A 16,623-nucleotide genomic window follows, 5' to 3' on the forward strand; every position below is an offset into this window, starting at 1 on the left:
TTCCTCCTTCCAAAGCATCTTTTTGTTCTCCCTAAAGTTTAATGATACTCTCTCACCCCAACTTGCGTTTTCCATCTTTTTCATCTTCTTGACCTCTTGCCACTTTCTCTTGTACGTCTTGCAATCATTTGGGGTTCTTCCTTGTAAGTACCACCCAAACACCTCTCTTTTCTCTTTCACTAGCAACTTTACGTTTTCATCCCACCACTTACTACCCTTTCTAATCTGCCCACCTCCCACCTTTTGCATGCCACATGCATCTCTTGCACATGCCATTACTGCTTCCCTAAATGCCTCTGATTCCTCACCAACTCCCCTTGCTTCATGTGTTTTAACCTGTCTTGATATTTCTTCACACAAGTCTCCTTTCCAAGCTCACTTACTCTCACCTTTTTCTTCTCCAATACACTTTTTCCTCTTTTTCAAAAACCTCTTTTTATCTTCACCCTTTCCTCTTCAAGATTGTGATCAGACATCCCACCAGATGCCCCTTTCAACACATTTACATCCAAAAGTATCTCTTTTACTTGACTATTAATTGATATGTAATGTAAGCAGGAGGGTGACTCATGTTAGTATGGGGAGCATAGTTCCAGATGTTTATATGTATGGTGGGTTGGAGTTTGACTCATATTAGTATGGGGAGTATAGTTTCTGATGGTTATATGTCTGGTGGGTTGGAGTTTGAGTAAGGTGGTAGTTGGTTGTTTAAATCGTTTTTTTTTCAGTTTGTATATGTTTTTTCAGTGTTATACTTGTTAAGAGTAGGGGAATCGGTGAGTAGAGGTTACTGAAGTGTTAGAGAGGTGTAAGCTTTTTATATCTGAGTGTTGATGGTTAGTTAAGGAGAGGTTTAGATGGGAGGGGTCTTGTGCTGTTGCATAGAAGTGAGTGCTGAGCTTGTTGAAGTGGGGCTGTATTGCGAGGGTCTTTGCTGCATCGTGAAGGTGGAGAGGGTTGTGATAACTAAGCAGCCAGTCATTGTTCTGAGTACACTATTTTTTGTGGTTTGCAGCTTTGTTAAAAATTACTTTTGAGAGGATGGTTCTTTGGCTTATTATCAGTCTTTTTCAAAGACATTTTCTGAGATTTAAGAAAAGAAAAAAATCTTGAATATTGCTGTACCAAGGGTATGCAAATCATGACACAGATTGCAGTTTAAGAGTTAGATAAGAGTAATGTGTATATCATTACTGTGTGTTCTGTTGTGTAAGTGAACCTTGCAATAGATTTATTTATTTATTTATTATACTTTGTCGCTGTCTCCCGTGTTAGTGAGGTAGCGCAAGGAAACAGATGTGATTGCATTTTATTGATTTTGTATTCTTAAGTTGCTTTTTTGTGAGGTTATCGTATATGAATAAATGTATTTATTGCAGAGATTTGTTTCCTGTCCAGTGTAGACAGATTTGCCCACATGCTAGTACCATAAATGATTGATTTCACCAAAGGTTGTGAAGTATTGTAATATAGTTATCAGTAGTTAGTAAGTTGATGTTTTTAAGGGAAAGTTGTCAACAACCCTCAAAGCTGTAGGTAGTGGAGTAAAATTTTAGACTTGAGTTTCATGAGTTCCCTCATTGTATTTAGCAAGCTGGACATCCCCATATTTCATGTGTTATTACATGTAAACTGAAGAAAACCTTTCAAAAGATTTTAGAATTATGGAATTTGTTTTCTGCTGTAACCAAAGTTATTTCTTAGGTGTGGGTTTGTGATGGAGACCTGGATTGTTCTGATGGATCTGATGAAATGCCTGAGTGCAGCACTCGGCAGTGTCCACAGGAGAACTTTAGGTTTGTATGCTATTGCATAATTTTTCTTAATGATTATTATTTTTCTATAGGTCATTTTACTGTTCCTCTAATAAATATCTTGGAAATGAAAGCCTGGTTGAAGCTGGTTGAAAAGTTTTCAGATATAGAAAACTGCTCGACATACCGAACAAGTGGTTAAATGCTGAAGTAACTATTTGAGGCATCTGAAGTCCTGTCGGTTATACAAGCATGATCTGGCTTTCTGACAGATTAAACTCTCACCTTTCAGATGATTGCACCTGTACCTTAACTTGCAACACTAAGACTTGCCTTCTTTAGGATTTACGATGTATTAGAATTAGGGTGCGTTCAAATGTCATGTGAGATACATGCTTCAGCTCACAATAAGATATGAAGAAAAAAGAATTCTTTGTTTTTAATTTTTGAATGAATCTTTCCTTGTAATTCTGAAATATTTTAGAACATTTTGAGGTATTTGTGTACTTATCATGTATGTTACAATAATATCATTGCAAAATTCTATTCAATTTGTACCTAGCAACTGGCAAAATATGTATATTTATATCAATTGCTTGCCAACTATTTACCTTATCTAGAGGAAATGTAGGCATTTCAATATGTCTGGAAGGAATGTTAAACATAATCTGGGGAGCACAGAGGCTTCTTGTCTACTGTGGTATTATCAACCATGGTTTCGAGAAACTATGCTCAAGACAATGGATACTGTTTTATCAACAACGGCATAGAGTTTTGAGTAACTTTGGAATTTTTTTCTACCTATCTGTTCAGTATTGCAGCAGCCAGGGCTAAGTTTAACCAAGCATGGTGGGATCCAGCACAGTAGTGGCATGAAGATGCCAGTATTTTGTGGTGAGACAGCCATCTATCTGATGACCTCAGATACAGCTACAGACTATCCCAAATACCTTTCTTTATTGTACAGGAAATACTTTATGCCATATTTAAATCATATATATATTTATTTTCATACATATTTTGCCATTTCCTACTTTAACATATATATTCTTTCATAGTAAATACAAGGAGAGTAATTTGAATTATCCAAGGAAAAGTATGTAGATGTGGGAGAAATGATTAAAATACTCAGTACAGAGGTCCCTTGTCTATCAGGGTATTATCAACCATGGTTTCGAGAAACCTCATTGAAGATAATGGATAACAGTTTCAACCATAGAGAGATTAACCATCTTTATTGACTTCAGAATGTCCTGGTGCTTATTTAACAATAATGATAAAGTAAAGACTTTCAGCTCTAGACTCAACGAATCGTTAGATAAGTGCCAGGACATCTGAAGTCAGTAAAGATGATTAATCCCTCTCTATCTTATATATACAGTCTCCCAAAAACTCACAAAGATAAATGTCTCCTCAGACCAGTTATCTCATCCATTAAATCCCCTTGTTATGAAGTATCTAAAAGTTTTACCTTAGTAATGTTCAAGGAAAAACGTCTCCATCACATGTTATCAATAGCTTAGATTTTATAAGCAAAGTTAGAATCATTGATTTGCCTGAAGTCAGTAAAGATGATTAATCCCTCTCTATCTTATATATACAGTCTCCCAAAAACTCACAAAGATGAATGTCTCCTCAGACCAGTTATCTCATCCGTTAAATCCCCTTGTTATGAAGTATCTAAAACGTTTTACCTTAGTAATGTTCAAGGAAAAACGTCTCCATCACATGTTATCAATAGCTTAGATTTTATAAGCAAAGTTAGAATCATTGATTTGCCTGATCAGAAACTCAATACCTTTAATGTGAATGCCCTTTTCACTAAGGTCCCCATTAATGAAACCATCTCACATCTAAGACAGAAATTGCCTCATCGCAGTCTTGTCTTGCCCCTGCCCATTGAAACTTTCATTGACTTAGTTGAGCTTTGTGGTTCAAATAATGTTTTCCATGATGATGAAGGTAATTTTTATTGACAGAAATTTGGTCTTGCCATGGGAAATCCACTTAGTCCTATCTTAGTAACTTCTACCACACCACCACTATACTTTGTCGCTGTCTCTCATGTTAGCGAGGTAGCGCAAGGAAACAGAGGAAAGAATGGCCCAACCCACCCACATACACATGGATATACATAGACTCCCTCTCGTTTTTAATTTTCCAAAAGAAGGAACAGAGAAGGGGGCCAAGTGAGGATTTCCCTCAAAGGCTCTGTCCTCTGTTCTGAACGCTACCTCGCAAACGCGGGAAATAGCAAATAGTATAAAAAAAAAATATATATATATATATATATAGGAATAGTGGTTCCAACAATGTTGTATGGTTGCGAGGCGTGGGCTATGGATAGAGTTGTGCGCAGGAGGATGGATGTGCTGGAAATGAGATGTTTGAGGACAATGTGTGGTGTGAGGTGGTTTGATCGAGTAAGTAATGTAAGGGTAAGAGAGATGTGTGGAAATAAAAAGAGCGTGGTTGAGAGAGGAGAAGAGGGTGTTTTCAAATGGTTTGGGCACATGGAGAGAATGAGTGAGGAAAGATTGACCAAGAGGATATATGTGTCGGAGGTGGAGGGAATGAGGAGAAGAGGGAGACCAAATTGGAGGTGGAAAGATGGAGTGAAAAAGATTTTGAGTGATCGGGGCCTGAACATGCAGGAGGGTGAAAGGAGGGCAAGGAATAGAGTGAATTGGAGCGATGTGGTATACCGGGGTTGACGTGCTGTCAGTGGATTGAATCGGGGCATGTGAAGCGTCTGGGGTAAACCATGGAAAGCTCTGTAGGTATGTATATTTGCGTGTGTGGACGTATGTATATACATGTGTATGGGGGTGGGTTGGGCCATTTCTTTCGTCTGTTTCCTTGCGCTACCTTGCAAACGCGGGAGACAGCGACAAAGCAAAAAAAAAAAAAATATATATATATATTATCCCTGGGGATAGGGGATTAAGAATACTTCCCACGTATTCCCTGCGTGTCGTAGAAGGCGACTTAAAGGGGAGGGAGCGGGGGGCTGGAAATCCTCCCCTCTCATTGTTTTTTTTTTTTTTTTTTTTTTTTTTAATTTTCCAAGGGAAGGAACAGAGGGGGCCGGGTGAGGATATTCCAAAAAAGGCCCAGTCCTCTGTTCTTGGCGCTACCTCGCTAACGCGGGAAATGGCGAATGGTTTGAAAGAAAGAAAGATATATATATATATATATATATATATATATATATATATATATATCTTCTTCTTTCATACTATTCGCCATTTCCCGCATTAGCGAGGTAGCGTTGAGAACAGAGGACTGGGCCCTTGAGGGAATATCCTCACCTGGGCCCCTTCTCTGTTCCCTCTTTTGGAAAATTAAAAAAAAAAAGTGAGAGGGGAGGATTTCCAGCCTCCCGCTCCCTCCCCTTTTAGTCGCCTTCTACGACACGCAGGGAATACGTGGGAAGTATTCTTTCTCCCCTATCCCCAGGGAGGATATATATATATATATATATATATATATATATATATATATATATATATATATATATATATATATTTATATATATATAAGAGCAAGGTTATTAGGTACAGTAGGGTTGAGGGTCAAGTCAATTGGGAGGTGAGTTTGAATGGAGAAAAACTGGAGGAAGTGAAGTGTTTTAGATATCTGGGAGTGGATCTGGCAGCGGATGGAACCATGGAAGCGGAAGTGGATCATAGGGTGGGGGAGGGGGCGAAAATTCTGGGAGCCTTGAAGAATGTGTGGAAGTCGAGAACATTATCTCGGAAAGCAAAAATGGGTATGTTTGAAGGAATAGTGGTTCCAACAATGTTGTATGGTTGCGAGGCGTGGACTATGGATAGAGTTGTGCGCAGGAGGATGGATGTGCTGGAAATGAGATGTTTGAGGACAATGTGTGGTGTGAGGTGGTTTGATCGAGTAAGTAACGTAAGGGTAAGAGAGATGTGTGGAAATAAAAAGAGCGTGGTTGAGAGAGGAGAAGAGGGTGTTTTGAAATGGTTTGGTCACATGGAGAGAATGAGTGAGGAAAGATTGACCAAGAGGATATATGTGTCGGAGGTGGAGGGAACGAGGAGAAGAGGGAGACCAAATTGGAGGTGGAAAGATGGAGTGAAAAAGATTTTGTGTGATCGGGGCCTGAACATGCAGGAGGGTGAAAGGAGGGCAAGGAATAGAGTGAATTGGAGCGATGTGGTATACCGGGGTTGACGTGCTGTCAGTGGATTGAATCAAGGCATGTGAAGCGTCTGGGGTAAACCATGGAAAGCTGTGTAGGTATGTATATTTGCGTGTGTGGACGTATGTATATACATGTGTATTGGGGGGGTTGGGCCATTTCTTTCGTCTGTTTCCTTGCGCTACCTCGCAAACGCGGGAGACAGCGACAAAGTATAATAAAAAAAAAAAAATAATATTTTTTTAGAATTGTATCTTATACTTTAATGGGAATCATTCTTAAAATATGCTTCAGTTTACAAATCTTTAGGAAAGGTATGTCAGGAATGGAGCCCTATTGTGTATCAGGATAAAACTGTTTTTTAATGAAAGCAAGTAGCACTTGCTTCACTTATTCCATAGATAAGCCATCATGCAGATTTCTAGGTCACTTATTTAGATCATTGCTGTTAGTGTTTGATGATGGAATTTATTTTAGCAGCCAAAATATTGGTATGAGGTTTTGGTTGTCTGTTTATTGTGCTTGTGTGAAGACATGATGTACTTTATGAAAAATGGTAATGAATTACAAGAAAACATTTAATTCCCGCAGGTGTAATAATGGGCGTTGCATCCCTCGGTCTTGGAAGTGTGATGGGGAGTTTGATTGCCTAGACAAGGAGGATGAAGGAGATGCCTGCTACAGGACACACTTTTGTGATACGTCACAATTCAAATGTGACAACAATAAGTAAGAATTGTTGAAAATATGTTATCATGGTATATTATTTTGTATTACCACTGAAGTAAGTGTAGTGTGTATGGTATTGTAATAGTATTGCTTTCAAAAGAAATGATAGATGACATTGAACCTAAACGTTGGCAGAAGTTAGGAACTAAGCATTTGAGATTTGATGTTAACTTTAAAAGAACTAAGTTTTCCATTGTGGTATTTTCAGATATTTTTATTTTGAATTATAAACCAGTGATAGTTATCTCAGAGTATTTATTATTGTGTTATTTGTAGGTGTATTCCTGCTCGGTGGAAGTGTGATAGAGAAAACGACTGCTTAGATGGATCAGATGAAAAGGGTTGTCCTGAGAGAAACTGTAGTGAAAGTGAATTTCGCTGTGATGATGGAGGGTACGTAATTTCTTTTTATGTCTTTGTGCATGTGATGATGACAAGTAGGAAAAATTGAATTTATAAGAGAATTTTATTTAGGATTACTGCTTAGATACATCTTATGTGAAAGTTTATGAGAGAAATTACAGTTGGAGATTGTTGGTTTTTTGATTTTGATTTTTGTCATTGTTTCTGATACTGGAATAAGATTTTCATGATACCAGCAGGTTTTTAGTTTTTGATTTTGTCACACTTTATAATATTTTAATCAGATTTTTGTATTAGTAGCAAGTCAGTTGTTTTTTGTCACATTTTTTCTCATACTTAAATATGATTTTCACGACAGCAGCAGGTCAGCAGTTTTGTATTTTTGTCACTGTTTCTAATACTTGAATAGGTGAAGAAATGCATCTTCCATGTGGGGTGCATGGTTCTGTTAGGGTTTCAAAATGTTCATGTTTCTTGATTATACTCTTTAAGGTGCCAGGTGTCCATCACTGTAGAGCTTCCAGGATGATGTTTTATTGTATAGGTACTGATTTTTTATTTCTATACCCAAGGTGGGATGGACCAGGTGCTTTTGGTTTCCAACTTCACTCAAACACATTCTTAACCCATGTCTAATGTGTTAAGGTGAAACATAACTTTCACACTAATATAATTGCTTCCTCTTTGTGCCTTACACGTCAAGCTGATTCTGTATATAAAACCAGTCTCCATTCACACCACCATCACAAATAATTTCTTCAGTATCATCTGAGATATCTGTAGCTTTAATATGTTTTCTCTCCTATCTATCCATCTTTGTTGCTGTGTAACCTCTTCTTGTACCGTCATTTGTACCACTATACTGTATATCTGCTTGAGTACCCAATTTTCATCTACCTATTCTTCTTGACCATACCATTGCTTGTGTTCAAGCACTTCTCTAATGATGATTTTTTTCATACCACTCAACCTCTTTATATTTTGATTTTATTTTTATCTGTCCCCTGATCTCTTCTACGATAAGTAAGTAATCCATCTCTACCAAGTAAGGACAGGTACTATTTCACATGAGTTTCTTGCAAGATTCTTTTACAGTCTACTTCTATACTTTTTTCTACTTAAAATGGCCTTTAGTACACATTCATAATATTTTTTTTCCGAAGATTCTGTCCTTAACCTCAGAATTCCTATGTTTTCCATATTTAGCTTCATTCCCATAGATCTAAATTCATCTGCAGTTTCAAATCCTTCACCATTTGAAATGATTTTATACTAGTATCTTAGTGTCCACAATAAACATTGCCTGCCCCCTGTATATTTTCATAGTTGATACATAACTGAAGTTTATTTTGTGCACAAGCATGTGATGCTCACAGTGTAAAAGCATCATATATCTGGTCACTGAGACTGGTGTTTCTAATGACGTGAGTACCGGCAACCTGCCTCAGTGTGCCTCAAGCTATCTTGAGGGATGGATGTTCTTTCTTAACATTTACTGGCTTCCAATTCCTTTTGGAAATTTCACATCTAGGCACGGTATTTCTTCCATTTGTGCTTTGAGTAAGCTCTGCATATATATACATGCATTTACATACAAACACACACACACATTTCTTTCTTTCTTTTAAACTATTCGCCATTTCCCTGCGTTAGCGAGGTAGCGCTAAGAACAGAGGACTGGGCCTTTTTTGGAATATCCTCAACTGGCCCCCTCTGTTCCTTCTTTTGGAAAAAAAAAAAAAACAACAACGAGAGGGGAGGATTTCCAGCCCCCCGCTCCCACACACACACACATATATATATATATGGGCATGAGAAGAAAGATCATGAGAGGCAAGTGTTTTGGGAGCAGCTGAATGAGTGTGTTAGTGGTTTTGATGCACGAGACCGGGTTATAGTGATGGGTGATTTGAATGCAAAGGTGAGTAATGTGGCAGTTGAGGGAATAATTGGTATACATGGGGTGTTCAGTGTTGTAAATGGAAATGGTGAAGAGCTTGTAGATTTATGTGCTGAAAAAGGACTGGTGATTGGGAATACCTGGTTTAAAAAGCGAGATATACATAAGTATACGTATGTAAGTAGGAGAGATGGCCAGAGAGCGTTATTGGATTACGTGTTAATTGACAGGCACGCGAAAGAGAGACTTTTGGATGTTAATGTGCTGAGAGGTGCAACTGGAGGGGTGTCTGATCATTATCTTGTGGAGGCTAAGGTGAAGATTTGTATGGGTTTTCAGAAAAGAAGAGTGAATGTTGGGGTGAAGAGGGTGCTGAGAGTAAGTGAGCTTGGAAAGGAGACTTGTGTGAGGAAGTACCAGGAGAGACTGAGTACAGAATGGAAAAAGGTGAGAACAATGGAAATAAGGGAAGTGGGGGAGGAATGGGATGTATTTAGGGAATCAGTGATGGATTGTGCAAAGATGCTTGTGGCATGAGAAGAGTGGGAGGTGGGTTGATTAGAAAAGGTAGTGAGTGGTGGGATGAAGAAGTAAGATTATTAGTGAAAGAGAAGAGAGAGGCATTTGGACGATTTTTGCAGGGAAAAAATGCAGTTGAGTGGGAGAGGTATAAAAGAAAGAGACAGGAGGTCAAGAGATAGGTGCAAGAGGTGAAAAAGAGGGCAAATGAGAGTTGAGGTGAGAGAGTATCATTAAATTTTAGGGAGAATAAAAAGATGTTCTGGAAGGAGGTAAATAAAGTGCGTAAGACAAGGGAGCAAATGGGAATTTCAGTGAAGGGCGCAAATGGGGAGGTGATAACAAGTAGTGGTGATGTGAGAAGGAGATGGAGTGAGTATTTTGAAGGTTTGTTGAATGTGTTTGATGATAGAGTGGCAGATATAGGGTGTTTTGGTCGAGGTGGTGTGCAAAGTGAGAGGGTTAGGGAAAATGATTTGGTAAACAGAGAAGAGGTAGTAAAAGCTTTGCGGAAGATGAAAGCCAGCAAGGCAGCAGGTTTGGATGGTATTGCAGTGGAATTTATTAAAAAAGGGGGTGACTGTATTGTTGAGTGGTTGGTAAGGTTATTTAATGTATGTATGACTCATGGTGAGGTGCCTGAGGATTGGCGGAATGCGTGCATAGTGCCATTGTACAAAGGCAAAGGGGATAAGAGTGAGTGCTCAAATTACAGAGGTATAAGTTTGTTGAGTATTCCTGGTAAATTATATGGGAGGGTATTGATTGAGAGGGTGAAGGCATGTACAGAGCATCAGATTGGGGAAGAGCAGTGTGGTTTCAGAAGTGGTAGAGGATGTGTGGATCAGGTGTTTGCTTTGAAGAATGTATGTGAGAAATACTTAGAAAAGCAAATGGATTTGTATGAAGCATTTATGGATCTGGAGAAGGCATATGATAGAGTTGATAGAGATGCTCTGTGGAAGGTAGTAAGAATATATGGTGTGGGAGGCAAGTTGTTAGAAGCAGTGAAAAGTTTTTATTGAGGATGTAAGGCATGTGTACGTGTAGGAAGAGAGGAAAGTGATTCGTTCTCAGTGAATGTAGGTTTGTGGCAGGGGTGTGTGATGTCTCCATGGTTGTTTAATTTGTTTATGGATGGGGTTGTTAGGGAGGTGAATGCAAGAGTTTTGGAAAGAGGGACAAGTATGAAGTCTGTTGTGGATGAGAGAGCTTGGGAAGTGAGTCAGTTGTTGTTCGCTGATGATACAGCACTGGTGGCTGATTCATGTGAGAAACTGCAGAAGCTGGTGACTGAGTTTGGTAAAGTGTGTGAAAGAAGAAAGTTAAGAGTAAATGTGAATAAGAGCAAGTTTATTAGGTACAGTAGGGTTGAGGGCCAAGTCAATTGCGAGGTAAGTTTGAATGGAGAAAAACTGGAGGAAGTAAAGTGTTTTAGATATCTGGGAGTGGATCTGGCAGCGGATGGAACCATGGAAGCGGAAGTAAATCATAGGGTGGGGGAGGGGGCGAAAATCCTGGGAGCCTTGAAGAATGTGTGGAAGTCGAGAACATTATCTCGGAAAGCAAAAATGGGTATGTTTGAAGGAATAGTGGTTCCAACAATGTTGTATGGTTGCGAGGCGTGGGCTATGGATAGAGTTGTGTGGAGGAGGGTGGATGTGCTGGAAATGAGATGTTTGAGGACAATATGTGGTGTGAGGTGGTTTGATGGAGTAAGTAATGTAAGGGTAAGAGAGATGTGTGGAAATAAAAAGAGCGTGGTTGAGAGAGCAGAAGAGGGTGTTTTGAAATGGTTTGGGCACATGGAGAGAATGAGTGAGGAAAGATTGACCAAGAGGATATATGTGTCGGAGGTGGAGGGAACGAGGAGAAGAGGGAGACCAAATTGGAGGTGGAAAGATGGAGTGAAAAAGATTTTGTGTGATCGGGGCCTGAACATGCAGGGGGGTGAAAGGAGGGCAAGGAATAGAGTGAATTGGATCGATGTGGTATATCGGGGTTGACGTGCTGTCAGTGGATTGAATCAGGGCATGTGAAGCGTCTGGGGTAAACCATGGAAAGTTGTGTGGGGCCTGGATGTGGAAAGGGAGCTGTGGTTTCTGGCATTATTGCGTGACAGCTGGAGACAGTGTGAACGAATGGGGCCTTTGTTGTCTTTTCCTAGTGCTACCTCGCACACATGAGGGGGGAAGGGGGATGGTATTCCATGTGTGGCGAGGTGGCGATGGGAATGAATAGGGGCAGACAGTGTGAATTGTGTGCATGGGTATATATGTATGTGTCTGTGTGTGTATATATATGTGTACATTGGGATGTATAGGTATGTATATTTGCGTGTGTGTGTGTACATTGTGTATGGGGTGGGTTGGGCCATGTTCTTTCTATATATATATATTTTTTTTTTATTTTATTATACTTAACCACTGTCTCCCCTGGCAGTGAGGGAGCTCAAGGAAACAGACAAGGAATGGCCCAACCTACCCACATACACATGTATATACATAAACACCCACAAATGCACATGTACATACATATACATTTCACCAGATACATACATATACATACACAGACATATACATTTATACACATGTACATATTCATACTTGCTGCCTTCATCCATTCCTGTCGCCAACCTACCACACACAAATAGCATCCCTGCCCCTCCAGCGAGGTAACGCCAGGAACAGACAAAAAAGGCCACTTTCGTTCACACTCAGTCTCTAGCTGTCATGTGCAATGCACCAAAACCACAGCTCCCTTTCCACATCCAGGCTCTACAGACCTTTCCACGGTTTACCCCAGATGCTACACATGCCCTGGCTCAATCCATTAATAGCACATCGACCCCAGTATACCACATCTTTCCAATTCACTCTATTCCTTGCAATCCTTTCACCCTCCTGTATGTTCAGGCCCCAATCGCTGAAAGTCTTTTTCTCTCCATCCTTCCACATCCAGTTTGGTCTCCTGCTTCTCATTCTTCCCTCCACCTGTGACACATATATCCTCTTTGTCAATCTTTCCTCACTCATACCCTTCATAAGTCCAAACCATTTCAACACAACCTCTTATACTCTCTCAACCACCCTTTTTATTACCACACATTTCTCTTACCCTTCTGTTTCCCCTTTTAGAAAGTTGAAATACAAGAAGGGGAGGGTTTCCAGCCCCCCGCTCCCGTCCCCTTTAGTCGCCTTCTACGACATGTGAGGAAAGCGTGGGAAGTATTCTTTCTCCCCTATCCCCAGGGATAAGAGCAAGGTTATTATGTACAGTAGGGTTGAAGGACAAGTCAATTGGGAGGTAAGTTTGAATGGAGAAAAACTGGAGGAGGTGAAGTGTTTTAGATATCTGGGAGTGGATTTGGCAGTGGATGGAACCATGGAAGTGGAAGTGAATCATAGGGTGGGGGAGGGGTTGAAAGTTCTGGAAGCGTTGAAGAATGTGTGGAAGTCAAGAACATTATCTCGGAAAGCAAAAATGGGTATGTTTGAAGGAATTGTGGTTCCAACAATGTTATATGGTTGCGAGGCATGGGCTATAGATAGAGTTATGCAAAGGAGGGTAGATGTGCTGGAAATGAGGTGTTTGAGGACAATATGTGGTGTGAGATAGTTTGATCGAGTAAGTAATAATAGGGGAAGAGAGATGTGTGGTAGTAAAAAGAGTGTGGTTGAGGGGGTAGAAGAGGATGTTTTGAAATGGTTTGGTCACATGGAGAGAATGAGTGATGAAAGATTGACCAAGAGGATATGTGTGTCAGAGGTGGAGGGAACAAGGAGAAGTGGGAGACCAAATTGGAGGTGGAAAGATGGAGTGAAAAAGAATTTGAGTGATTGGGGCCTCAACATGCAGGAGGGTGAAAGGTGTGCAAGGAATAGAGTGAATTGGAATGATGTGGTATGCCAGGGTCGATATGCTGTCACTGGATTTAACCAGGGCTTGTGAAGCATGTAGGGTAAACCATGGAAAGTTCTGTGGGGCCTGGATGTGGAAAGGGAGCTGTGGTTTCGGTGCATTATTACATGATAGCTAGAGACTGAGTGTGAACGAATGTGGCCTTTGTTGTCTTTTCCTAGCGCTACCTCGCGCACATGAGGGGGTTGTTATTTCATGTGTGGCGGGGTGGCAATGGGAATGATTAAAGGCAGACAGTATGAATTATGTACATGTGTATATATGTATATGTCTGTTTGTGTATATATATGTATATGTTGAGATGTATAGGTATGTATATTTGCATGTTGGACGTGTATTTATGTACATGTGTATGTGGGTAGGTTGGGCTATTCTTTCGTCTGTTTCCTTGCACTACCTTGCTAATGCGGGAGACAGCAACAAAGCAAAAATAAATAAATATTCTCTTATCCTTTCATTACTTACTCGATTAAACCACCTCACACCACATACTGTCCTCAAACATTTCATTTCCAACACATCCACCCTCCTCTGTACAACCCTATCCATAGACCATGCCATGCAACCATATAACGTTGTTGGAACAACTGTTCCTTCAAACATACCCATTTTTGCTCTCTGAGGTAACGTTCTTGCCTTCCTCGCATTCTTCAACTCTCCCAGAACCGCTCTCTTCCCATCCTGTGGCTCGCTTCCATTTCCATGGTTCCATCTGCTGTTAAGTCCAATCATAGATATCTAAAACACTTCACTTCCTCCAGTTGTTTCCCATTCAAATTACCTCCCAATTAACTTGTCCCTCAACCCTATTGAACCTAAAACCTTGCTCTTATTGACGTTTACTCTCAACTTTCTTCTTTTACACACTTTACCAAACTCAGTCACCAGTGTCTGCAGTTTCTTACCCGAATCAGCCATCAGCTGTGTATCATCAGCGAACAACAACTAACTCACTTCCCAAGGCCTCTCATCCACAACAGACTGCATACTTGCCCCTCTCTCCAAAACTCTTGCATTCACCTCCCGAACCACCCCATCCATAAACAAATTTAATAACCATGGAGACATCATGCACCCCTGCTGCAAACCAACATTCATTAGGAACCAATCACTCTCCTCTTTTGCTACTCGTACACATGCCTTACATCCTTGCTAAGAACTTTGCACTGCTTCTAGCAACTTACCTCCCATACCATATACTCTTTAAACCTTCCACAAAGCATCTCTATCCACCCTATCTTATGCCTTCTCCTGATCCATAAATGCTACATACATATCCATCTGTTTTTCTAAGTATTTCTCGCATACATTCTTTAAATCAAACACCTGATCCACACATCCTATACCACCTCTGAAACCACACTGCTCTTCTCCAATCTGATGCTCTGTATATGCCTTTACCCTCTCAATCAATACCCTCCCATATGATTTCCCAGCAACACTCAGTAAACTTATGACTCTTATTTAAACACTCACCTTTATCCCCTTTTTGCCTTTGCACAATGGCACTATGCATTTATCCCACCAATCCTCAGGTATTTCACTATGATCCCTACATACATTGAATACCCTTACCAACCAGTCAACAACACAGTCACCCCCCTTTTTTATGAATTCCACTACAATACCATCCAAACCCGCCGTGTTGCCAGATTTCATCTTCCACAAAGCTTTCACTACCTCTTCAGTGTTCAACAAACCATTCTCCCTGACCCTCTCACTTTGCACTCCACCCTGACAAAAACACCCTACATCTGCCACTCTATCATCAAACACAATTCAACAAACTTTCAAGATATTCACTCCATCTCCTTCTCACATCATCACTACTTGTTATTACCTCCCCATTTGCCCCCTTCACTGATGTTCTCATTTGTTCTCTTGTCTTACGCACTTTATTTACCTCCTTCCAAAACATCTTTTTATTTTCCCTAAAATTTAATGATACTCTCACCGCAACTCTCATTTGCCCTCTTTTTCACCTCTTGCACCTTTCTCTTGACCTCCTGCCTCTTTCTTGTATACATCTCCCAATCATTTGCACTGCTTCCCTGCAAAAATTGTCCAGTTGCCTCTCTCTTTTTCACAAACAATCTTACTTCTTCATCTCACCATTTACTACCCTTTCTAATTTGGCCACCACCCACCCTTCTCATGCTACATGCATCTTTTGCGCAAGCCATCACTGCTTCCCTAAATACATGCCATTCCTCACCCACTCCCCTTACATCATTGTCTTTCACCATTAGCCATTCTGCACTCAATCTCTCCTGGTACTTCTTCACACAAGTCTCCTTTCCAAGGTCAATTACTCTCCACTCTCTTCTCCCCAACACTCTCTCTTCTTTTCTGAAAACCTCTACAAACCTTCACCACCTCCACATGATAGTGATCAGACATCCCTCCAGCTGCCCCTCTCAGGACATTAACATACAAAAGTCTCTCTTTTATATGCCTATCAATTAACACATATTCCAATAATGCCCTCTGGCCATCTCTCCAACTCACGTACATGTACTTTTATATATCTCTCTTTTTTGAACCAGGTATTCCCAATCACCAGTCCTTTTTCAGCACACAAATCAACAAGCTCTTCACCATTCCCATTTACAACACTGGACACCCCATGTACACTAATTATATCTTCAACTGCCACATTACTCACCTTTGCATTCAGATCACCCATCACTATAACCTGCTCTTGTGCATCTAAGCTGCTAACACCCTCACTCAGCTGCTCCCAAAACACTTGCCTCTCATGATCTATCTTCTCTTGTTATCCTAGGACTAATATTTTTGAAAGAGACATGATGTTACTCTCTTAAAGTTCCTGCAGCACAAGGTTTTGCTAGTTCCAGCAGCATGTAAATGTAAACACCATTGGAATGAAGTTTTCTGTCAAGACTGTACTCCTAGTAATACAGCTTTGCCAAATGTGCTTCTTCACTTTTGGTGCAACCTTAAATAGACAGAAGCTGGTATCATTTCAGTTTACATATATAGAAGGAGCAAAGTGGAACTCAGCTCTGTTGTAAGGTAACCAGATAAACAGATGGAAATAAAGAAGTTGGAAAAAATACAAAAACTCTTCACAAGCAGATTTGATGGTATTGAGCATATTAGCAGTAATAAGAGCCTGAAAGAACATAGTCTGTACAGTTTGTGAAGAAGAGACAGGTTTATGATGTTATATGCATAGAGGCAAGCTAAAAGCATAAAGAGTAATGTTTTAAACCTGATATCATCTCTGCAAGGAAGATACAGAA

General features: G+C 40.1%; 1 protein-coding gene across 1 annotated transcript in view; it reads left to right on the plus strand.

Annotated features, from left to right (window-relative positions):
- Positions 1–16,623, plus strand: part of LRP1 (LDL receptor protein 1) — a 1,167,923-nt gene that overhangs the window by 887,180 nt on the left and 264,120 nt on the right. The window contains exons 54-56 of the mRNA XM_071663699.1: positions 1,705–1,796; positions 6,517–6,654; positions 6,931–7,047. Of these exons, the coding sequence (XP_071519800.1) occupies positions 1,705–1,796; positions 6,517–6,654; positions 6,931–7,047 (347 nt within the window). The remainder of the gene's footprint in view (positions 1–1,704; positions 1,797–6,516; positions 6,655–6,930; positions 7,048–16,623) is intronic.

The sequence above is a fragment of the Panulirus ornatus genome, chromosome 1 (assembly GCF_036320965.1).
Source record: "Panulirus ornatus isolate Po-2019 chromosome 1, ASM3632096v1, whole genome shotgun sequence".
Lineage (NCBI taxonomy): Eukaryota > Metazoa > Arthropoda > Malacostraca > Decapoda > Palinuridae > Panulirus > Panulirus ornatus.